General features: G+C 37.1%; 1 protein-coding gene across 6 annotated transcripts in view; it reads left to right on the forward strand.

Annotated features, from left to right (window-relative positions):
* usp28.L (ubiquitin specific peptidase 28 L homeolog) overlaps positions 1 to 24,984 on the forward strand; it is a 49,764-nt gene extending 24,780 nt beyond the window's left edge. For 4 of the 6 annotated variants that reach the window (XM_018225942.2, XM_018225943.2, XM_041569311.1 and 1 more), the window contains 17 exons: positions 558 to 703; positions 2,865 to 2,992; positions 3,286 to 3,381; positions 3,489 to 3,665; positions 4,937 to 5,148; positions 6,250 to 6,320; positions 7,814 to 8,042; positions 10,257 to 10,442; positions 11,274 to 11,410; positions 13,544 to 13,702; positions 13,954 to 14,049; positions 18,913 to 19,091; positions 20,014 to 20,092; positions 21,665 to 21,744; positions 21,930 to 22,053; positions 22,469 to 22,664; positions 24,243 to 24,984. In XM_018225942.2, the coding sequence (XP_018081431.1) occupies positions 558 to 703; positions 2,865 to 2,992; positions 3,286 to 3,381; positions 3,489 to 3,665; positions 4,937 to 5,148; positions 6,250 to 6,320; positions 7,814 to 8,042; positions 10,257 to 10,442; positions 11,274 to 11,410; positions 13,544 to 13,702; positions 13,954 to 14,049; positions 18,913 to 19,091; positions 20,014 to 20,092; positions 21,665 to 21,744; positions 21,930 to 22,053; positions 22,469 to 22,664; positions 24,243 to 24,418 (2,471 nt within the window). In that variant the 3' untranslated portion in view covers positions 24,419 to 24,984. The remainder of the gene's footprint in view (positions 1 to 557; positions 704 to 2,864; positions 2,993 to 3,285; positions 3,382 to 3,488; positions 3,666 to 4,936; positions 5,149 to 6,249; positions 6,321 to 7,813; positions 8,043 to 10,256; positions 10,443 to 11,273; positions 11,411 to 13,543; positions 13,703 to 13,953; positions 14,050 to 18,912; positions 19,092 to 20,013; positions 20,093 to 21,664; positions 21,745 to 21,929; positions 22,054 to 22,468; positions 22,665 to 24,242) is intronic. The other 2 variants (XM_018225945.2, XM_018225946.2) reach the window with 2 other exon arrangements.
* Positions 24,985 to 25,295: the final 311 nt, after the last annotated feature.

Raw genomic sequence — 25,295 nt, forward strand, 5'->3', positions numbered from 1 at the left:
ATATATATATATATATATATATATATATATATATATATAAATCCATTTGTAATTAGCAGCGCACACTGGGATTTTTAAAAGGATTCATTTATTTATCAAATGTTAATATAATTCACATATATCGACGTTTCGGTCCGGGTCTTGGACCGTTCTCAAGATACAAGACCCGGACTGAAACGTCGATATATGTGAATTATTTTAACGTTTGATAAATAAATTAATCCTTTTAAAAATCCCAGTGTGCGCTGCTAATTACAAACGGATTTCTGAATAATGGACACAACAGCAGCACCTCTGACAATTTTCTAAGGTGTGCGAGAGACCTTTTTTTGTTTTATATCTATATATATCTATATCTATATATATCTATATCTATATATATATATATATATATATATATATATATATATATATATATATATATATATATATATATATATATATATATATAAACATGCAACCCCACTGGCTCCTGGTTTGGTGGAAATTACAAAAGCAAGTTGTTTCATGAATACTGTGAACAGTAATGCTGAATGTTAATTTGTGCCATTTAACAGCCAATAAAGCCTTCTCCAACATTGAGACTTTTGGTCAGTACCCACTCCAAGTTAATGGGTTCAGCAACCTCAATGAGTGTTTGGAAGCTGCTATGGTGGAGGGAGAAATTGAAAATATGCAAAGTACCCAATCTGTGAGGCAAGAGGTCAGTATAATTTAATCAGGTAACCCTGTGCAGTTAATTATAGTATTATTTGGTAGTTTATCTTGTTAAGAAGACTGATTCTCTTTTGACCCAGAAGCAGCATCTATATTAATAACCGTCAGCTGTCTGCTTTGCTGCTTTGCTACACCTTGTTTAATCTTATTTATACTGATGTATATTATCCAGTATTAATCATTTCCATTATTTTTATCTATAAAGAACTTGCCTAATCATCATGTTTAGCTCAAATCCTCTGGAGGACCACTGTACTGGAGTACATCAACATGAAAGGGCCTATTTATGATGCTGTGTAAAAAGATGAGCGAAACATCACTGGTGATGTTGCTCAGAGCAGCCAATCCGCAATTAGATTTCAACAGTTATAAAACAAAAGCAAATATTTGATTGGTTGCTGTGAGCAACATCACCAGTAATGCTTCACAGCCAAAGTGTGGTGGTGTAAGGGCTGTACTGACTTCAAGTGCCTCTGCACATGGCCAATATTTCACTTGCTCGTGTGATGATAACATTATGCAAATGTATTTATCCCAATAACTTAAAACTTACACAAAATTAATATCAGACCCCCATCCATTTACATAAAATCCTGACAAAGCTTATTACAAACAAAACTTTTTTTTTTTTTTTTTTTTACAAAATACAGAAACAACCGCACTCGCATTAAATAATAAATCCACTTCTCATTTTTCACAAGACCTGTTAGTGCGGTTGTTTTTCTAAAACTTAATATGTTGCAACAATTTTACCAGCACCCAGGCCTTTTTCCTTATGTTTTTTGAGAGAACCAGAACAGGACTTTGCCATGGTTCTGCTTGTAAATGGTAAATTCCAAATGATCTGTCCCTTATACAGTCCTGCACCAATCACGTATTGCTTTAGGTTGTGTACCGGTATGTGACTAACAGAGAGGCCTTGTACATGCCCCCATAGTGTAACATTAATGCTTAACCTTTGTTAGTAACACAGTAAATATTGGATCTCAAATTAAAACGGACTCCTGTGCTTAAATCCTTTCAGTACTTGAAGAAAAAGTTACTTTAACACATTTCCCTGGTTTTACAATATCCCGGATTTTAAATAAGTTCAAATCAGGGCAAAAGGAACATAAGACAAAGCGAAATGTATGAGCAGAAAAAAAAAAAAAGGGAAGCTATAAATATGAAATTGTATAGAATGTTGCATAGCTGGAGAGAATGCAGAGACGTGCAACTAAATTGGTTAGAGGGATGGAAGACTTAAGGGTAGACTGTCAAGGTTGGGGTTGTTTTCTCTGGGAAAAAAGGTGCTTGCGAGGGGACATGATTACACTTTACAAGTACATTAGAGGACATTATAGACAAATAGCAGGGGACCTTTTTACCCATAAAGAGGATCACCGTACCAGAGGCCACCCCTTTAGACTAGAAGAAAAGAACTTTCATTTGAAGCAACGTAGGGGGTTCTTCACAGTCAGGACAGTGAGGTTGTGGAATGCACTGCCGGGTGATGTTGTGATGGCTGATTCAGTTAATGCCTTTAAGAATGGCTTGGATGATTTTTTGGACAGACATAATATCAAAGGCTATTGTGATACTAAGCTCTATAGTTAGTATAGGTATGGGTATATAGAATTTAATTAAAAGTAGAGAGGGGTGTGTGGATGCTTGGTTTTCCTTTGGAGGGGTTGAACCTGATGGACTTTGTCTTTTTTCAACCCAATTTAACTATGTAACTATCTATGCATCTTTAAGTAAAAATAAAGTTAAAATAAATATGAAATGATTAAAAAAAAAAGAAAAGAAAAAAACAGTTCTGCTAAAACCACTAAATGTATAAGTCTGTGCATATTTTTATTCATGGGTTATAGTTACAGTATACACAACGTATCATCTTTTCAACAAGGGACATGTTATAAGGAAAGATACACAGTAGTCAGACCATTAGAAAATTCATAACTGTGTATGGAACAGTATGTGTGAAACGTGCAACCATATTCAGCTTGTTGAGTTGTGTGTATTTGCTTTCCTTCATTTGCCTAATAGAGCACTGGCTTCCTTATTACACTGCTAACTTCTGTTTAAATGTAAAGACATACAGATTTACCAGTGTTTAGTGTCTTTCAGTGCTAATGTACATTCTATGTTTATTTTTTTCTCTCTAGCGCTGGTTTACAAAACTTCCTCCTGTATTAACGTTTGAGCTATCTCGGTTTGAATTTAACCAGTCATTGGGGCAGCCTGAAAAGATTCATAATAAACTTGAATTCCCAGAAATTCTTTACATGGATAGGTAAGATATCTATTCCCATATGAATTTAGTATTCTTGTTTTGGCATGATCTGATTCTGGGCTTATGTGGAAGAAAAATACATTTGTTTCTGTTGAAGGTATTGTGGAAAACTGAGCTAAAAATGTCTTTCTTATAAAACATGCCTTTTGATATGGATCCAGACTATACAAATTCTGAAGACCTCTGACTGCTTGGCGAAAAGTTCAAATTTTAATATACATGACCAGATTTCCTGTGCATATCTTCCCTGATTAACTTTTAATTGTAATACCCTCTAAAATGTCTGTTATCAGGTTTATGTACAAAAACAAAGAGCTCATGAGAAGGAAGCACAGTGAAACAAGGAGGCTGAAAGGCCGCATTGACCGCTTAAATCAGAAGCTTGAAGGGTAAATCAAAAATTGTTGACCAATTTTTTTTGATTGTTAAAAACATGTTGCTGTGTATTTTTATTTTATTTAAGTAATGTTCTTGAAAGTTTTCTTTTCTTCGTTAGATACTTGAAATATGGCTCTGGCTCCAGTAGGTGTCCACTGCCAGATATGTTGCAGTACGTACTTGAATTTGCCAGCACTAAGTCTGCAGAATGGTCCAGTCCGACTGAAGTGGCTACAAACGCACCGTCCGCAACAGGAAACACTGGTTCTTTGGATGCCCAACCTTTACAAAACGGGTAATTTAAATTCTCATGAGTATGACATAATACAATGCATACTATTAGGGATGTATAGTAGTTCAGAAAGAGCTAGAGAGCAAACAGATGAGATTTTTTTTCTGTTCCGAATATAATTGCATAACAGTCTAGTGGACTCTTAGGGGCCGATTCACTAAGGGTCGAATATCGAGGGTTAATTAACCCTCGATATTCGACTAGGAACTAAAATCCTTCGACATCGAAGTCGAAGGATTTAGCGCAGATAGTTCGATCGAAGGATAATTCCTTCGATCGAACGATTAAATCCTTTGAATCGAACGATTAAATCCTTTGAATCGAACGATTCGAAGGATTTAAATCCAACGATCGTAGGAATATCCTTCGATCAAAAAAAGTTAGCCAAGCCTATGGGGACCTTCCCCATAGGCAAACATTGACTTCGGTAACTTTTAGATGGCGAACTAGGGGGTCGCAGTTTTTTTTAAAGAGACAGTACTTCGACTATCGAATGGTCGAATCCTTCGATAGTTGTAGTCGAAGGTCGAAGTAGCCCAAAAAAAACTTCGAAATTCGAAGTTTTTTAACTTTGAATCCTTCACTCGAAGTTAGTGAATCGGCCCCTTAGACTTAATGCTTGTGGTGTCAAAAAAAAAGAAAAAAAGCAGCAGCTACAAAACTGAGAATTGTCATTGATTTCTTATAGTTCATTAGAATAACCTCCACTGTGCTGCATTCCCAAACACCCCAGTGGGAATTAAACAAATCTAATCCTTTGCTTGTTAATTGCTGCTGTAAATAAGCCTAAATGTACCCATGTAACAGTAACAGCCAACTTTTGGCACTATGAATATATTAGAACTAAAACTCCATCCATCAAAATGGTATAAAATGGCATTGCTGAGAGTTTTTGTTTTGCAACTCCAGCTATACAGAATTTTTTCTGTCCCTTTAATAGACTAATGTTCTTTTTAAGGAACATCTTTCATTAGGTGAGGACACAGTTAAACTTGCACACATGCATGTATACACATCTACAACCCTTCACGGGCATTCCTGTAGTTATAGTGCTGAATTATCTACATTTGCAATGTACATTCATTATTTTATTTTTTTAAATTCCAAGATATTAAAGGAGGCATGTACTGTTAGCCTTTGTATCACAGACAGCACCATCCATGAATGTATTTTCTTAAAACGCCTTTATTGAGACATAGGCTCTTGACCCAAATAAAACACAACTGTAAACCATTTGAGTTGAAGAAAACAAATGGTTGCCTTGTTCTGCTCAGTTTTGTAGGAAATAGTGACACTGAAACATCAAATGATGACAGCCCTAAATCTGAAAGCGCTTCCTCAGTGCCTCCATCAGTCGGGCATTCTGAACCAAACTGCAGCATCCCTGCAGAGGATCCAACACCTAAGTCTGATACTTTAGAGGAAATCCAATCTGTGGCGGCTTGCTTACAGAGATGGAGAACTGAGGTGGAGCAAGATATTCAAGGTCAGTATATATTGTATTGTATACCTTTTGGATAGCCTTTAACTTAATGTTAAGAAAACAAGCTTCCCTCACATAAGCAATGCAGATGTTAAATCAGATAAAAGTCGGTGGAAAATCTTTATTCAAGTCCAACAAACTGCAAGCTTCTGCACATATTACAAAAAAAGGAAGAACATTGATTTGCAAAAGCAATAAACCTCATTTTTTCATTCTTTAAAAGGGGTCCTGCCACCCACAATTAAAAAGCTGTATAATGAACTAAGAGGATCATTCATGGTCTATAATTCTATAGCCTGTGCATAGGCATAGCCATGAGGTCCCCTGTTGTGGCATATACACAAAATTTTGGGGTGATTCAAAACTTGCCTTAATAAGTTTCCACAAAATGGTGCCTGTCTTGTTGCTGTGATTATGAATTCCAAGACTAAAGGAAGCACAATTTAAAAAATTTTTGTGTAAGTAAAGTTTATTTTTCTCAACTAACACAATAGAAAAATATTTGAAATTATTTCTTAGGGTGACAGGTCCCCTTTAAAATGATTTTTACACAGTGACATTTCTTAATTATTGTGTGAGCATAGTATCTGGTTGAAAACAAATAAGGTCCAATAAAACAGCATAAAAGTAGTTTTGGCAGTATGTAGTAACCAAGTCAGGCTTTTATTGCCATACCAGGCAATCACTCCAATGTAGATAATGGGACAGGAACACCAACTTAGGTTTCATGCAAATCTGAATTTTTAATATGATAATTTGGAAAAGGCCCCTTGAATTCTTTCTCATGTCATTTACAGCTGGTCATGCACATTGTCAGTCTGTTTTTGTCAAGAGGTTGATTTTAGCTGCATTAGCTCTAAGGACTCACATATGAGTTGATTAGTTGGGCAGTTAGTTGGATGGGTTTTGACACTTTTCTGTAAGCATCACACGGAGTTGGATGGCAGGTTTATTGAATGCGTTTCTCTTTTGTGATCACCATTGTCATCATTGAAACTAGGACAGAGAGAATTTCCGTGCTGCTGAATTGGACAAATGTCTTTGCATAAGGTCATTTTTTTTTGGATACAAATAACTGTCTGCTTATTTTTTTCAACATTTCAGACTTGAAGAACTCTATTGCGAACTGTACAAAGTCAATTGAAGAAATATTTAATGATTCAGATTTATCGCAGGTAAATTAGAAAATTGACAATGAAAAAAATGAAATCTGGTAAATGCTATATTTTGCTTTACTTCGTAATCTATCTTGATGTACCCACTTGTTGTAATTACTGCAGAAACTAGCTGCTCTATGTAAAGTACTTTATCAGAACTTTTATCATATCATCACATAGTGATACAATATATGGTACAGGTCCATAAGACAAAACAAAACTTTTTAAGGGGTCGTTCACCTTCCAACACCTTTTTCAGTTCAGTTGGTTTCAGATAGTTCACCAGAAATAAATACATTTCCCAATCACTTTCTATGTGTGACCGTTTTTTTTAATATTGAACTGTAAATTGTCAGCTCTTGGAGAAGGGGTGGCTGACCCTGTAAACTGTTCTAAATTAATATAAACATTTAGTTGACACATTTGTTATGTGTGTCCCTGCTGAGCAGAATCCCTGAGTTGCATCACAGGCAGCTGTTAGAATTGATACAATAGTTGCTAATACTGCAGAAATGCTATTGAAAAATGTATCAACTAAATTTTGCAAAATTCTAACCGTTCAGAATCTGCGCCTGAATTACTGAGCTGCCAGACTGAAACACCAGACATAGGAACTTTAAACGTAGATTTTGGAAAAAACGGGAAAAAAAGTAAAGCAATTGAAAAAAAAGTCTATTTCTAGAGAACAATCTGAAAACAACTCAACTGAAAAGAAGAACAACCCCTTTAAGTGGAGCCACTTACAGCCAATTAGAAATCCTTCAGTATTTGTGCCTGTTGTAACCAATGAGCCTATTTCTCTGTCATTTATGGCTCTATATTAAATCTCTTAATGTTTTTTTTTTATAATATACAGGCTAATTCTTATTTCTGAAGGCAGACTATTTATTTCAGTAGGCAGTAATGCATTGCGTGACCAAATTGCACAGATCTTATTTGGATCAGAACAGGAAGTTATTGACCCTTCCAGGCGAGTTAGTGACAAAACAGGGAAGGTCTTTTTCTGACATTAAATCATCATTTTAGATCATTCAGTCTTGGTTATTTACTTTACAACTTATAACTTAAGGTCCCCATAGACGCAAAGATTTCTCTTGCTGAACGACCGATTTTAGCAAAGTCCGACCAATCCTTTGAAATGATCGTGCGGTTAGTGGGATTCAAACGATCGAACATCTTACGAAATTGATCGGGCAGGTTAAAAAATCTTTGTCAGCCCCAGTGCAATCTATCTATGTTTGCAGGGCCAAGCAGGCAGATCCCCTTTGTTTTCCTGGCAAATTGGTCTTTTTAGTTGATGAACAATTCGTTCCAAGATAATCATGGTCTCACGATGATGATCGGATCTTTTAAAAATCTATCTATGGCCAGCTTTTGTCTGGCTACAAAATAAGTAATGGTTAGTCAATGTGGCCTACAAATATGAATGTGTTTTTTTTTATGTGTATGCTTCGTGCCCAACGCAGGAAGTACACTTCTTAAATTGACAATTCTCTCTCTCTCTCCACCAGGTGCCGTACAGACTACATGCAGTGTTAGTACACGAGGGTCAAGCAAATGCTGGACATTACTGGGCTTACATCTACAGTCATAGCAGGGATTGCTGGCTTAAGTACAATGATGTATCTGTGGCGGAGGCTACCTGGGAGGAGCTAGTAAGGGACTCTTATGGTGGCATGAAAAATGCCAGTGCATACTGCCTTATGTACATTAATAATACGCTCCCATACCTCATTGCTGGTAAGGAAAACATTGCTTTTCTTCTCAAAACATAAACACTACTTCTTTCCCTACTATGTTTTATGCTTGTAGTGGATTGAACATTCGTTTCTTTGCTAAACCTAGCCTCTTTTTTTTGGTTTATTACTGAAATAACACTGACAGCTGTATGTAACGCTTCTGCTTGTCTGCTGCTCTAAATATGAATGAAAAAACCCCACAGATATTGGGGGGAATTCACAAAAGTGTCGGGAACGAAAAAATGTCTTTAAAATGTCGTAAAAAGTGTCGTAGCAACAGCCGACAAATTCACAGAGCATTTCTCCGCCAATTTTCCGACATGTGCGACACTTTTGAATTAGTGTCGTTAAAAGTGGGCGTGGTTTTTTCGGCGCCACTTTTCCCGCCATTTTTATGAATTACTCGTAAACTCATTTTTTTTACCGACAATTTTTCAGACACTTTAGGCTCTCCAAAATGAAAATGTCAGACAAATTGTTGTTTAAAAAGTCTTGGTAAATGTCGTTTGTACGATGAAAAGATATACGACATTTTAGAAAATTGTCAGACTTACGAGACATTCAGAGATGGTAACATCTGCTTTTGTGAATTTGCCGTTCATACGACATTTTACAAATTTGTCGACCGCCACTTCTGGGTTACTTTTTTTACCGACACTTTTGTGAATTCCCCCCATTGTGTTGGTAGGCTGGACCTGTTCAATAGGATTGGGCTGGTTGCAATCTTGGCAATTTATTGCTCAACCCTGCATTGTAGAATCTAGTGACCGCGGCCCTCCATATTCATGTGATTCACCTGTTACTAGACAGGATAAGGCACAATCAAAGTGATTTCCATTCACTTTCAATGAGGGAATCATTTGTAGTGTCTTGTCCCCCTCCCTCAGATGACAAATCTCTAAGATGGCAAAATACTATAAATCTTCCAATGGGCCATTACTCTAAGGGCTATGGCACACTTATCATTTTCTTCATAACTGAAAGTAATTGTTAGAAATTCCTATTTGCCATGGGCCTAAGGGACTGTGGCTGATTCAAAATAGATATGTTGAGGAGAGAGAGCTCCTTAGAAGAGCATAAACCCTGTGCAGCAAAACTATTAGCAACTGAGAAAAGAAGATCTATGTACTCCTCTAGTTTTTATCTTCTCTGACCATAGGCAAGACAGGCTTCAAATGTAAAAAATAGGATATTTAAAAACGTTTAATGTTCATGATTTTGTTTTTAATGCTAAGATTTGATCATTGTAGCTTATGTATGAATATTTTTTTACACACATATAGGAGTGGGATCTGAACAGTTATCCAGAAAGCTTCAAAATATGACTGCATTTTTCCAGACTCTTTTTTTTGAGCAAACAATTCTTCATTATAGATCACAATTAATGACCTTGTTATAGATGTCACCTAAGCTAATATCAACATTTATCTTTATTTTCGTTCTTATTACAGTAAGAAAAAACCCTGGTTTCTAGGTATTCCGGATATTAGATTCCAGACCTGTACCATTAAGGAGGTTATTTACTAAACTCCAAATGGCAAAATCACAAAAAAATTTGTGAATTCACAAATTTTTGGGAATTAATTAAACCCTGAGGATGCAAAAGTCAGAATCTGAAAATCCGTCATCTCAGACCTGTTGAGGTTGCATATAAGTCAATGGGAGAAGTCCCAATGATTTTTTGATGTGTGCTGGGTTTCATGCAATACCCCGGAGTTTTCGGGTAAAAATTCGGAAACGAAAAACTCAGGAAAAAAGACGGCACTTCTGAAAGTTGGGATTTATTGGGGTTCCTGCAAGTAAACCTTACGCGTTTCGGGAGTTATCCCTTAGTCATAGGTCCTATGACTAAGGGATAACTCCCGAAACGCGTAAGGTTTACTTGCAGGAAGTGCCGTCTTTTTTCCTGAGTTTTTCGTTGAATTCACAGTGGGGACACTGTTGGACTGTGCACCTGAATCGAGGGGGGAACGGTGAGCAGTGCGGTCCTTATCTTTTTTTCCAAAAATTCGGAAAAAAACGTGAAATTCGTGAAAATTGGATGAAAAAATAGTGAAAAGCTATTTTTTCACGGAACGCAAATTTTCTGGAAATGTAATAATAAATAAGCGTAAAAAACCCAAGCGGATTTGATCGGAGAAAATATTGAGATAAATTCAGACTTTGATAAATAACCCCCTGTGTGTATGTGTTCTCTTGCCTGTATATTTTACAGATCATGAAGGGCAGCTGGAAGATAAGATCAATGCTCTCCATCCTGCACTGCAATGTTATGTCCAAGAGGATAATCAGAGGTTTGTCCAAGAAATGGAAGAGTGGGAAGAGGCACACTCCTGCAAAATTCCTCAAATAGAGAATGTGGAATCATCTGAATCCGAGGATCACCCCTCACGTAACAGCGGTGCGCATAAAGGGCAAATTTCAAGCAAAGTTGCCATTACACTAAAATGTCATTAATACACTTTTTAATCTGCACATAGTCTGGATTCCATTTATTATAGAATGATAATGACTGTAGTAGAGATGTTCTTTCATACACAAGTTACCCTTGTTTTGTACTTATCACCCAAAGCCTATGACATGTATGCATTTTAAGCACCGCAGCTTCAGAACATACATACAGGATTTGCGATATATGAACTTGGTTTCCAACACACTTTTCTTATTACCCAGTATCACACTTAATAGCAATGTTCAAATGTAGATGAACTGAAAGCCCAGAAACTAAATAATAAATGATTTATCTTAATTAATTGCTCTAGTAGATCTGAGTTATAGTAGATCTATAAGAGTGATTGGGTGACCTGAATTTCTTTGTATCCTTGTGTTATCAACCAAACCTATTGTCATTGGCCTCATTGCATTCTGGGTAGCTACTGCAGTTCACAGCCAATTGAAACCAGGAGAACATTGGGTAAGCAGGGGCGGAAGAGTTCACAGTTAAAAGAACACAGTGCAGAATTTCTTCTGGGACTTAATTTCCCAGAATGTTAAATAGAGGGTGTGTATTTTCTGTTTAGGTCTTTTGACAGTAGACCGGTAGAATATGGTGCAGTGTAGACCAGTTTAAATGGATTAAAAACATGTAAGATGCAAAGAACTTTTAAGTCATGACTTTCAGATTTAAACTATATTAAGAAATGCTGTATCTACTTATGCATCTGATTAAAATCTTCTACTTTCTTCTCTGAGATAACACCTGTATGGTTCAATTTGCCTTTCAACTTTTCAGCATCTCTGTGCTGCGAAGAATGTTCCAGGTCTTTATCCTCAGAACATGCTATGATTACCAAAGAACAAACTGCCCTCGCTATCACCAAAACCGCTGAGTCCTATGAAAAGAATGGAGTGGAAGCTGCCCTAACAGAGGTGAGAGATGACAGTATGTTTATAGAAGACTGCTGGGAAAAAAGCAGAATACATTGATTTTTTTTTTTCTTTAATGAAACATTTTGTGTCCTCTCTGTTATTGAGGTCGGTATATTGTATTCCTATCCAAGCTCATTTACATTTACAGGATGCTATTATTTCAAACTTGTCAAAAATGTCTGCTCTGCTAGTAGGGAAACTAGGCTCAGTGTTGTGTACTTCACTGTAGACTCTGAGCAAACTCATACAGGACTCCCTATGGCAAGTGCTCTTGATATTTCGTAAAGTGATAATTGCAGCATTATACTAATTTCTGGTTTTGCTTCACTTTGCAGAAGCAAAGTGCATTCTGCTGCTTTAAATCTGAAATTATTTTTTTTTTACAAAAGGTAATGGCACTGACTGAAGATGAGGTTTATAATATTTTTAGACCAAGTTATCCTTTGACACTGTATGTTCATTTAACACAAACATGGATATTTCTCTCACCCCTCGTTGTCATTACATTCACTTCTAAATATGACTAGTATATAGTTTAGAAAACACTTGTAATAAGCATATCACTTATTTTAAATGCATACATACCTATTTCTCTATCCCCTCGTTGGCATTACATTCACTTATAAAGATGGCTAGTATATAGTTACATACATACATATATATATATAGTATTAAACATACTCTGGGTACTGCCATTAATATAATACAGGTATGGAATCTGTTATCCAGAATGTTTGGGACTTTTTTTGACTGGTTTTCTGGATAAGGGGTATTTTCGTAATTTGGATCACCATGCCTTTTCTTTTATTCACACATTAAATTAACCCAATAGGATTAGTTTGCCTCCAATAAGGATTCATTCAGTACGAATTAAATAATAAATATCTTAGTTGGGATCAAGTACAAGGTACCATTTCATTATTATAGAGAAAAAGGAAATCATTTTTAAAAAATATGAATTATTTGCTTAAAGTGGAGTCTATGGGAGAAGACCTTCCTGTAATTGCAATCTTTCTATTTAACAGGTTTTCCATAACTACTAGTTCAGCTACTTTATTTCTCTTAATGCTTTGCTCGTGTCCAGGTTTCAGTTCTCCTTTAAGAGTTTCAGCTTTTGCCTAATGATCAGATCAGAATTAAATGGTTAATGAATTTGTCTCTATGTAGGGACAAGCGTAACATAAAAAGTGCAAAGAAATCCATATGTCTCTATTGTATGAAGCATTATTAAAATGAATAAGGAACTTAGAGATGCTCCTAGGTAATCGGGTATGGGATTGGTTATCCAGATTGCTCGAGACCTGGGGTTTTTCTGATAAAGGGTATTTCTATAATTTGGATCTCCATTCCTTAAAGGACCTGTAAAGTCAAATCTTTTTTCTAAAAAATTCATTTATATATAAAGAAAAAAAAACGCCAAGACATATTTAACTTTAAAATTGCAAAGTCTTTATTGAAAATACCGAAACCCTGCTTGCACTCCTCTTCAGAAAAGGTGACAGGGCAACGATTCATCGCACGGCACTCAATTTCTCCTCCCTGGCTATCTCCTATAGAAGGCAGGGAGGAGAAATCGAGCACCGCGTGATGGATCATGGCACTGTCGCCTTTTCTAAAGAGGAGCGCAAGCAAAGTTTTGGTAAGTTGTTTTTTTAATAAAGATTTTGCGATTTTAAAGTTAAATATGTCTTGGTGTTTTTTTATCGTTATATACACACAAATTTTGATGCTACTGGTCCTAAAAATCTGCTAAAAATCATTTAAATATTAAATAAACCCAATGGGATTGTTTTTCCACCAATATACATTCATGCAGCTTAGTTGGGATCAAGTACAAGGTACTGTTTTTTTTAATACAAAGAAAAAGGAATTCATTTTTAAAAAATGGAATTATTTGATAGAACTTTCTGGATAACAGGTTTCCAGATAACGGATCCCATACTGCTAATTGTGTTTTAGGGCAATTGAATTGATTATTTGCCTAGAACAATATTGCTGGTCATTTTGTGAAAAAACTGGTCGTTCCTTTATAATGTCTCTCCTTTTTCTTTGCATTCCTACTGCATCGCTCTTTTCTGTAGTGTGTCTGTCTCTTTGTGCACTCTGATGTGATTTCATTTCCTGCTGCCACAGCCATCTAAACCTGAGCCAGGGGAGGCCAGCCTTTCTGATGCCAGCCTCACAGCTCAGGAGGAAACTGAGCCACAACCCAGCTCCCAGCTTTCCGAAGTGGAGATCCCCAGTGTGGGAAAGATACTCGTTAGAACTGATACTGATGGCTATAATGAGGAGGTACAAAGCATGAGTGCAAAAGGCTCTTTAATACAGACATTAATGGCTCATTATAGTATTTTGTAATTGCCACCGTTAAAAAAAAATTAAAGCCATTTTTACCTAACCCTACTGCCTATTTTGTGCAACCGCTTGTAAACTAGTAGTTGCTACTTATGGCAGATATAATTCTAATGTTTTAGATCTTGAAAATATAGCCTGTCTTTATTTTCCTTCATTTATTCTTTATTTCCTATTCTTCGCTGTGCTAGATGATGCTCTGCCCTGCCATGCAAGGTATCATCTTTGCAATACTGAAAGCCCGGCAGGTATTTGATCGGGATGGCCCTGAAGCTGGCCTTGTTAAGGTATCTAGAACTTGCGTGTGACCCTAATGCTACCCACAATCTAAAACTAGAAAACATGTTTCTATTGGCAAATAACAGTTTGTTGTGCATGCTAACTTGTTTGCTGTGGGTTAATGATGATTACAAATTACACCTGTCACTTGGATTGAACATCCAAATAAATACTTATATCTTTTTTATATTACACTGCATTTATTTGTAAACCAGTTCAGCAACATTCAAAGGAGACATATGGAGGCTAAATTCTTTTTATAGATGTTGTAGAAGTGTAAAAAGGAAACATTTTCTTTCCTTGTTGAAGCAATATTAATCCTTGTTTATATCATATAAAAAAAAAACAAAAAAACAGGGTTCTGATTTTTTTTTCTATGCTCTGCCACCCTAAATAATTCTGGACTCCACTTAAATCTATTGGAAGCAAAATGATCCTATTCTACAGTACCACAGCTTTACCTCGTTTATGAAGGAACTGCTTTCAAACAACGACATATAAATATTCTGATTATGTTGTTTGGTAGCCATGACCATTTTTGCATTGGTATTGGAAAAATTAATGCCCACATTTAACTGCAGACCAACAAATGTTCTCATTGTCACTGAACACCACAGGTTAAAGAGATATAACTAGGATACAAGGCCCATCACATCCATGGGGAAGAAGGATACATGAATGAGATTTATTTTCAAGTTGCCATTCACCAAACCAAGATTTTCAGAATTTAGCTGACCATTATTTTGGATTCATCTGAATTCTAAGTGCCTAGGTCAGTGATCCCCAACCAGTGGCTTGTGAGCAACATGTTGCTCACCAACCCCTTGGATGTTGCTCCCATATTAAGTGTTTAATTTTTAATTTCTGGCTTGGTTGCATAAAAAAACAGGTGTACTGACAAACAGAGCCTCCTGTAGTCTGCCAGTCCACATAGGGGCTACCAAATAGCCAATCACAGCACTTACAGTACTCTATTTGCACCCTGGAACAGTTTTAATTTTTCTCCCTGAATTTAACTTATGGCTTAAAAAGATTGGCGACCCCTGGCCTAGGCCAACCAAAGCCAAACGCTTTAGGAATCCCTAACTGAGAGGCAGAATCTTTTTTTTTTTTTTTTTTGGGTGGGGCGGGCATGAAGCAATGGTAAGGGGGTGTTCAGCTTGATGCAAAAATTTAGGAGTTGTTGAAAGTATGACTTTATGAGGTTAGCATCATCACAAGTTCTAAGTGGCTGTAACTTAAAATGTACGTTATAATAGCAAACCGTTGCATTATGTTATTTTTTAGTTTACAAGTAGATTTTTTTGCAGAACATGCAGTACTAGTATACAGTACAGGCTTAGGACTTAAAGGAGAAGGAAATGTTAAAACTAAGTAAGTTTTATCAGAAAGGTATATATGAATACACCAGTAAACCCTAAAAGTAAGTTCTGCTCTGAGTCCTCTGTCAAAAGAACTGGATTCCTTTCCTTCTATTGTGTACACATGGGCTTCTGTATCCAATTTCCTTCTTTCAGCTTAAACCTTTAGGGCTCGGGCTTGAGCATGCTCAATTTGCTCCTCTCTCCCTCCCTCCTCCCCTTCCTGCTGTAATCTGAGCCCAGAGCTGGGAGAGACTCGGGCAGAAAGTGATGTCACACTAAGCTAATATGGCAGCTGCTATCCTAAACAAAAAGAGAGAGAGCTTATAGAGCTATTTACTCAGGTATGGTAAAGCATTCTACAGAATAAACATAGCGTTCTAGCTTTCACTATTGTGGCTAAACTTTTGCCAATAAACTGTAGCTTTATTTATCTGTTATGTTTAAGATGGCCAACTTGTTATAGTTATACAGGAGCAGTGACTAGCTCCATGTTGTAGCTCCAAATATATTGCAATATATGGACAAACAATCCCTGTTTTGTTTAAAGGGTAAGTTATTTTTCAGTAGCAGTATGCACAAAATGTCTCTGTCTTAAATATATTGATAATGGGTTGAGGAGTAAAAACTTTTCTCCTAATTCAATTCCAGTTTTTCCCATGGACTTTAATCGAGTTTTATGTGAAGATTTTTTTTTTAAATTGAATTGCATTTGGCTCAGGAATTGAATTGGAGATGTACTTTACCAATCAAACTGGACCTGGCCCAAAATGTATTCCGCTAGCCCTAGGAATACATTCGTTTTGTTTTGTTTTTGAATAGCATGGGGAACCAGGAACAGCCGTTTCAGTTGTCAATAAACTTTATTAAAATATGTTTGCTTTTCTAAGTGATTGATTTTCCCCTCCAAATGTTGTTTTCAATGCCATGCTATGTAATGAACATGTGTGCTTAAAATGTATATATAGTAATGTATGCTGCCTTACTGTCATATTGGAATTAATTGTTCTAATATGGTGGCTGTGAAGATAACTCTGAATTTGACGAGCAGATAAATACAATTGAATTTTAAATTCAGTTGTTTTTTTGTTTTTATGCCACCTGGGTTATATGAAAGTGGTTTCATTTAGGGCTCTCCATACAGCATCAGACACTGACTTTCTTTGGAACAGTTCTATGTTTTCATTTTCCGATACCTACAGATTAAAATGAATTGGGATATAGTAATGCAGTACTTATTGTCCTGTCGGCTTTTAATCATTTTCTTCTGTCATTTGCTTAGTCTGGTTAGTGACATCTTTAAGTAGAAATGTTTCTGAATTAATTTGTCCTTTACTGGTGAAAGAGAACTCCGTGACCCTTTGTACATCTGTTTGGATACATTCACTTTTTCTGTGATTGACATGCCAACCGATGCACATGCATCTAAATATTATTTTGTCAACCCAAAAGATAAATCTGGAGATGCCGAACATGTTTATTCCCTGTATTGTGTGTGTGGAAACCTGTGAATAAGCCTTCTTTTTAGTGACACTAAGTAAAACAAGAAATCTGAAAGGACCTCAGCATGAAGTTGGAAACCTGTTTTTTACTGCCCACAGCTTCTTTCCTGTTAACTGATTACAGATGGTTAAACAGTCACTCATCACCACTATCACCTGAGCAGATTCTGGCTCACATTTCGTAGTGGGAATGTAAAATGTTCACTCTACGTGAAAGAGTTGAAAAGCATAGTTTCTAAGGCTGGCACAAGTGTAGGCTCTATGCCACCTTCTGAACGATTACATTTGTTTGGAATTTTTAGCTGCTCTTGTTCTCTGAAAAGCACTGTCAGCTCCACTATTGTTCCATCTGCAAAAACATGCAAATTTGTTTTGGAGCCTGTGGAACATCTATTTTTGTCACCGCATGCATATGCAGAGAGCCGATTGGGTTCCAACAAGATAATTTTAGGCTGTACCATGCAGAATCATCCTGTGCTTGACGTAAATTGGTTTTTCAGTACTGAAAAGGTAGCAGATGATGTCTTTGCCTTTTTTTTTTTTTCAAAGGAGCTTTCACTTTGAGGTTCAAATCAGTTTCAAACAGACGTGTTCATTTGCTGTTCCTAGCAATTAAGTAGCTGTGCTTGATGCAAAATTACCAAAGAACTAAACTCAAAGTTTATCTGATCATATTTCTGGGAACTGCACATTGTTTTGTGTGTCGTTTTACTTTGGGCTAGAAGAAACAATTTGTTTTTTATACGGTACATTTAGAAATAGATGCAAATTTTGTATAAGACTAACTGCTTTAAACTTTTACAGTTGACCTCTATAATTTGATTTGTATGTAGGAAGGCCAGGTCGCCTGGTTTGAATTGATTAAATGAAAATAAGGCCAGTTAGATTTATGTCGCTGGAGGCTTCCTTTTATAGGAGAAGGAAAGGTTAAAACTAAGTAAGCTTTATCAGAAAGGTCTATATGAATACAGTAGTAAACCCTCAAAATAGTGCTGCTCAGAGTCCTCTGTCAAAAGAAACACCACATTTGTTTCTTTCTATTGTGTATCAGACTTCCTGTTTTCATCTTAAAACTTCCAAGGCTTGGGCTTGAGCATGCTCAGTTTGCTTCTCTCCCCCTCCCTGCTGTAATCTGAGCTCAGAGCTATGAGTGAGCAGGGAGAGACTCAGGCAGGAAATGATGTCACAGCAAGCTGCTAATCTAAATAAACAGAGACAGTGTCTAGAGCTGTTTATTCGGGTATGGAAAAGCAAAAGAATAAAAATGGCCTTCTAGCTTGCACTGTTGTGGCTATTCTATTGGCAGTAAACTGTCTTGGTAGCTTTCCTTCTCTTTTAACAAAACTGACTTGCTGTTGTTTTGTAATTTGTGATACATAGGGGGTTATTTATTAAGGATCGTGTTGTGTTTTCCACGAAAATTCGAGTTTTCAAGTTGATTTTTTTTGTTTTATTTTTGTATTAAAAAAACCTAAAATTTTTCAATATTTATTATACCCCAACCCTGGAAATAGTTTGAATCCGAAAAACACACCTAATACATCTAAAACCTGTGTAGGTCATGTAGGAGTCAATGGCAGAGGTCCCTTGAACCATGTTAATAGCCTTCATGAGTCTTTTTCGGAGGGTTTTGCCTGAAAACTCTATCAATTTGAGCGATTCAAGTTATCTGGTTGTTAAACCCTAATGCGTTGATAACGTGTTGAGTTTTTTTCATTCAAGTTTTTTTTTTAAACTAGAAACCATTGGGTTGATTCGAGTTGTGAGTATATTTGAGTTCATTTGAGGTTTACAAAACTATAAAATTCGACCTTTAATAAATAACCCCCTTAAACTCTTATGTGATTTGCAGCATTTGCATAGTAAGAAAAGAGGATGTTTTGTCAAAACTGCATGGTAGCTGAATGGCAGAGGAATTGAGGCATTTTACATGATTTAGAATGAGACATTACCTAGAAACCAATGAGTATTTCCTTTAAGAGATTGACTGTGGCTTCTACTTTTTCAGGCGTTTCATGAAGAATATTCTCGCCTTTACCAACTTTCTAAAGAAGAGCCTTCGCCATCTAGTGACCCTCGTCTGCAGCACGTTCTGGTATACTTCTTTCAGAACAAAGCCCCAGACCAAGTCATTGAGCGAACTCTGCTGGAGCAGTTTGCTGATAAAAACCTTAGCTATGATGAAAGGTAAGTGCTATCTGTTTGGAACCTACTGTTGCAAATATCAGAGACAATGAGTTTTCCAAAGGCTTTTTGACATCCTTTCGAAAGTGAAAGTATATTTATGTATTATCTTATTTGTACTTTAGTTTCAAATAGTAGAGTTAGGTTTTGGGGTAACTTTTTTTTTTTTTATCATGCATCCTATGCACTAATGTCAAGTGGACTGTTCCACCATACACAAACATACAATGCTCTATAAATGAGTTATTATGAAATAATTATCAATGTTGAACCTAAAAACAGTGATGACCATTGATTGGAAAACCCACTGTATAGGTTTAGAGTTGATATTTGAAAGTATTTGTTCAAAGATGACAATCTTTGGAAGCCTTTGTTTAGCTAAAATGCCATTAATATGTAAGTTTAATAAAGCAGTGCTATTTTCCTACTGGTTTTATAAATAGTAAAATAAAGCACTACGGTAGTTCTCATCAGCTGAGAAAAGATGGACCCCCCTGCAGCTCTCCTATGTGTAGTGACAGGTGTAAATTAGGCACCTGCCACTGGCTATGGGCTTTGCAAGGGGACTGGTATGAGGAGTCTCATAAGAACCAGGAAGTTGCAATGAATCTTTCAGTCTTTGCTCGTTTTAATGCAAGAAAGAGAAACAAAATTTTGTTAATTAAAAAAAAATAGCCAGAATATATGTTTAGCACAAGCCTTATTCATTAAATGTATGCTGAAAAAAAGGGAGTTTACTGCCCCTTTAAGAAGAAGCTTGGATAAGAATTTAAGATCTGCCTTCATAAACTGAATTCAGTAAGTTATTTAAAATAAACTCTTTGTTGTTATTATATGCACCTCTGCTTTTAATCTTGATTATAAAGGTCATGTCCCTTCCGTGATTTGCTCAATGTTTATGCTGTGACTTGCTCTTCTCTTACAGATCAATAAGCATCATGAAGGTTGCTCAAGCAAAACTCAGAGAGATTGGGCCAGGTGAAATGGACATGAAAGAATACCAGGTTACCTTTTTATTATTTTTCATCGAATTTCTGCTTGTAAGCATATTTCTCTTTATTCTCAATGGCACAATGATTTGCTGTGGCCTTTTGTCTGTTGTCTAAGATCCATTGCATTACGTGTTGACTGATGTACAATAGTCACATAACTGGCCTGTCTACATGTAGATTTGTTTATCGGTTTTTGGTGTTTTATTTTTATCATTACCGTCTGTCCTAGTTGTCGCCCTCCAAGAGTTTTTATGGTTTAGACAACTTAAAAGCTCCACTGATGTTTATGGATGGCATCATTATATTACTGGTATGGGACCTGTTATCCAGAATGCTCAGGGTTTTCTGGATAAGGTATCTTTCCGTAATATGGATCTCCATTCTTAAATTCTACTGAAAAATCATTTAAACACTAATTACGCTCGATATAATTGTTTTGCCACCAATAAAGATATTGTATAAAGATATTATTATATCTTAGTTGGGATCAAATATATGGCACTGCTTTATTATTACAGAGAAAAAGAAATTTTGTAAATTATTTGATTAAAATGGAGTCTTGGGGGCAAATTCCCTAACTGGCGAAAATGCACCAGCGCGACGGCTTTGCAGCCATCGCAACACCTCGCCAGGTGTAAATTCGATAGGACAACGGAAATTCCCTAAAGTGCGAAGTTGCGTGCAGGGTGCCGAACGCTGGGGAATTTTCGCTAAAAGTACTTTGGCAATCAAAGCGAAGATGCGCTAGTTTTGCCTAATTTGCATAAGGCAGGAAATGATAAAGTTGAATGTCCAGGGAACCTTAATAAAGAAAATAAAGTTGTTATAATGCCCAACACATGAGTCCACTGTATAGATTATGTTCCATATGTTAGAAAATGGAGGGGGGAACCCGGTTACCCCCAAAAAAATGTACGGACCTTTGCAGGCTATCACTCTGAAGGGAAAGGGAAAAGGGAAAGACGCACTAAAAATTGTGGAAGTCCTATGCACTCCATTGCACTTCGCCTGGTCTGAGCTGGTGAAGGCAAGTCTAGCAAATGAGGCAACGTTCAGTAAAATCCGCTTCTTAGTGAATTTGCGGAGTTATGTCCATTCGTCAGAGTGAAAATTCACCTGGAGTTAGCGTGCGAAGCAACGCTAGCGTCTTATCTCCTTTGCTAGCGAAATTAAGCCTGCGTCCGTTAGGAAATCAACAAAGTTCTGAAATGACGTCACAATTTTCAGTTGCGTTCGTCACTTCGCCCTTTAGGGAATCTGCCCCTATGACAGAAGGCCTTCCCATAATCGAGTTTTCTGGATAAAAGGTTTCCAGATAACTGATGCCACACCTGTATAACCTGGCCCCAAGGTAGAATAATGAATCTGTGGCCCACTATTTGGAAACAGGCGGACAGTATCTCCTGTCCTTATTCTCAGATCTGAGTAAAGCTACACACAAATCAGTAAACCATTATTTTAATGGAAAAGTATTTAGAACTGTATGATGAAGGGTCATTTTTCCTTGGTAACGCTAAAACAAAACATGTTTGAAAAAGTCTTAAAAAAATATACGTTAACAATTGTAATGCTTATTTTTCACAGAAATGGCATGAAGACTACAGCCTGTTTCGTAAGGTGTCGGTTTACCTTCTGACTGGGTTGGAGCTTTATCAAAATGAAAAGTGAGTCAACCTCTTGCCTCGTCTTCATTTGACCCCCTCCCCCGCCAGTTTATATTTCCTGACAAGTTTGCCTGGATAAGAAGTGGAAAAAATGGCTTCTAAAGTTAGACTGTCACTTCTTATCGCTTAAAGTGTGTAGAATTCCAGCAAAGGCTCATATGCATTTTTATATTTCTTCTTTTCAGATGGCAAGAAGCCCTTACTTACCTTGTGTATGCTTATCAGTGTAACAGTTCCCTTGTGAGTTCAGGGGCAAGTCGTGGTGTAGAGGAGAACTTGATTCAGCTCTTCAGAAGGAAATGCCTACTGGTTTGTATATATTCAGTAGTTTTGATTAGTTGTTATTTGACTGTTTAGCAGAGACAATGCTTAGTACTTGCTATGGCAGGGTATTTTCTGGCTTCTGAAGCCCTGACAAAATACTGAGTGACAAAGAGCACCGTGTGTTGTTGCCCTAAGATATATTACCAGTAGATTCACTGTTGCCAAGTAACCAAGAATCCAGCGGTAATAAATCTTCATCGTCAAAAGATCACCAGGTAATCAGACTTTCTCTGGTTTGTAACTGTGTAGTTAAATTTGGAGAATGCAGGAAGAGATTCCTGAATACGTCACTGACAAGACAGGGGGATTTGTCTTTAGTGGCCCCGTTACAACTTATACTTACCAGCATGTCTGCTAATGTTTTCATTCGCTATTTTTATCTTTTTAATGTATTCTACAGAAGCTTAATGATATGGCTGCCACATTGTTTGAGAGCAGTCAAGAAGAACAGGTCTCAGAAGGGATTAGTATTATGAATGACCTGATCATTCCTTGCATGCATCTAATCTTCAACAACAAAATCTCTGAGGAAGACCTTTCTGCCATTGAAGAGATGAGGAATAGATGGTGTTCTTACCTTGGGCAAGATATTGATGGTAAGAAAGCAGGATATTGGTGCAACAGTCTTGTATAATGAACAAGAGCGTGTTAGTCTAAAGCTGGCCACACACAGCGCAGGGCCACATTTAGCTGTTGATGCATTCCTTTACAGAGAAGTCTGTACAGGGCACCCTGTTGTGATTTATATATATATATATATATATATATATATATATATATATATATATATATATATATATATATATATATATATATATATATATATATATATATATACCAGCTGAAAAGATCCATTTGGTTTTTGCCTAGCTTTAATCATTGTTTGTGTCCTTATTATCACAATTAGCGGCTCTTCTTGCAGCCTGCCTGGTTGCTAGGGTTTATATGGCCCTAACAGCGAGAGAACAATTTAAATTCCGAACTGGAGAGCCACAGAACAAAAATACAGAATAACTCAATACAGATTGTTTTAAAATATTGTTAGTTAATGAAATATCTGGCCAGGAACCTCCATTTTTCCCTTAGCGTTCCCATGTCATTGTGCCTGGAAGTGTGGCAAAATGTTCTGCCTACCACTAGGTGCAAGTATAGAAATTAGAGGTGCAAAGCTAGAATCTCTTTGTAAACGTATAGACATCCATCTCTACTGTGCAAGGCAAACAGTTTGGTTGGTGCTACAAATAAATATACCAATGGAAGCAGGGCGCTAAGGAGAAGCAAGTACAGTGCTGTGCTCTGCCCATTATACACCAGAAATAGAAGCGACAGAAGTATTGTTGCTAGGGGTGCCTGGACATAATTAAGCCCACATTGTTTAGTTTTACACCCGGGTGTATACAAATTAAAGTGCAGTGCCACCGGAGGACAAATTCCCCTGCATTTGTATTATGTTAGTTGTGTATGTGTAAGTGGGGTATTAAAATTCCTGAAAAATACCCTTTAAAATGAAAAAAAAAAACCAAAACTTTGCAGTGTTGACCTTGGTGTGTTTGACTTTTCCACAGTTTGGTTCCCCCACTTTGCCCTGACTACTGTCTCCGCTGAAACTGCACGAGCAGTTGATGCAGTAATAACCCGTGTCACTTTTAACATCCCTGCATATTTATTGACTGGCGGCCCCCTCTTTTCTCTTCCTAAGGAAGATTAAAGCATAACGATTTCAGTTTATGGCACATTAGAATACACATTGTCCCTCCAAGCCCGTACAGAGCGAGATTAATGGGCTGTCAGAAATCTGTCTCTGCCGGCAATGAATTCCAGACATAAGAGTCACCGGCACGATGGGTAGGATACAAATTAGCGCTGAGCAGTACTTATTAGACACTGAAGAATTCATATACATTATTTCCTTTCTTTCTGTTTGCTCTTCTCCATGCTCAAGGATGCTCAAAACTACATTGTGTTTATCTATCTATTTATATAATATACACACGGCACACACATATATATGGGTCAGTGCAGACACAGAGAATTGATTTTGTTTCCCCTCAGTCTGAGTTGTGCATGCAAAAAAAAGGAAATAAATCTCTGGCATTGCATTGCTATGGTAGGAGTAGCTTCATGCCAACAAGTGATCACGTCTATGATAAAAGTTATTGCCTTTTGTTTTACAGATGAGCTGCAAATGAAGCTAGGACAGTTCCTTCCTAGGCTACTTGACTGCTCCAGTGACCTCATTGTGTTAAAGGAACCCCCAAAGATCCGGCCGCATTCGCCGTTTGACCTGTGCAATCGATTTACAGCCATCATGGAGTCCATACAGGGAGCGTCCACTGTCACTGTGACATAGATTTGGGGCATGGCACCCCATTTTTCTATGCGGCAGGAGCCTGGACAAATCACTAAGGACATTTTGCCACTTAGTATATTCCTTGTAGCTTGTCTTCTCCGATAAAGCAGAGCTCAGTTATACTTATAACACATTATGAACAAAAGGAATTACACTGGTTTTGTGGGATGCCTGTTTTTTTTAAGTGTTAGGTGAACCTCATTCAAATCATTTTGTACACTTGAAGATTATAGTGAAAGGACGTATAGAAGCTTGTATGTCTGTTACACTCAAGAACTGAAGGTTATACCTTCCAACAACAATTTTCTGTTAGGGGGTCACAGGAACCATGGCGTTAAAGGGCCCTCCCACCAGGAGAGGACACTGTGATAAAATCAGAGCTACTTCCTCTCTCTCTGTATCTCTTGCACAGCCCAGAGGACACACATTTTTTTTTTTTGAGTGTCCAACACCTAGCCAAAATAATGATTCAGAGATCTGGATCTCAGCCACAGTGCACTTATGAAGGCTTCAGTGTGTTGGGGACTGACTGTACATCACTAAGCCAAATACAATGTTCTCTTATCCATCCAGAGTCTTTATAGATGTTCAGCTTGTTGATCATTACTTGCAGGTCATCCCTTTTGACCAGTCAGGACAAATTTCTTGGATTTTCTTTCTCTGTAAGGCAGTGATCCCCAATCAATGGCCCGTGAGCAACATGTTGCTCACCAACCCCTTGGATGTTGCTCCCATTGGTCTCAAAGCAGGTGCATATTTTACAATTCCAGGCTTGGAGGCAAGTTTTGGTTGCAGAAAAAACCAGATGTACTGCCAAACAGCACATCTTGTAGGCTTCCAGTCTATATTGGGGCTACCAAATAACCAATCACAGACC

This window comes from Xenopus laevis, chromosome 7L, assembly GCF_017654675.1.
Source record: "Xenopus laevis strain J_2021 chromosome 7L, Xenopus_laevis_v10.1, whole genome shotgun sequence".
In the NCBI taxonomy this organism is placed as follows: domain Eukaryota; kingdom Metazoa; phylum Chordata; class Amphibia; order Anura; family Pipidae; genus Xenopus; species Xenopus laevis.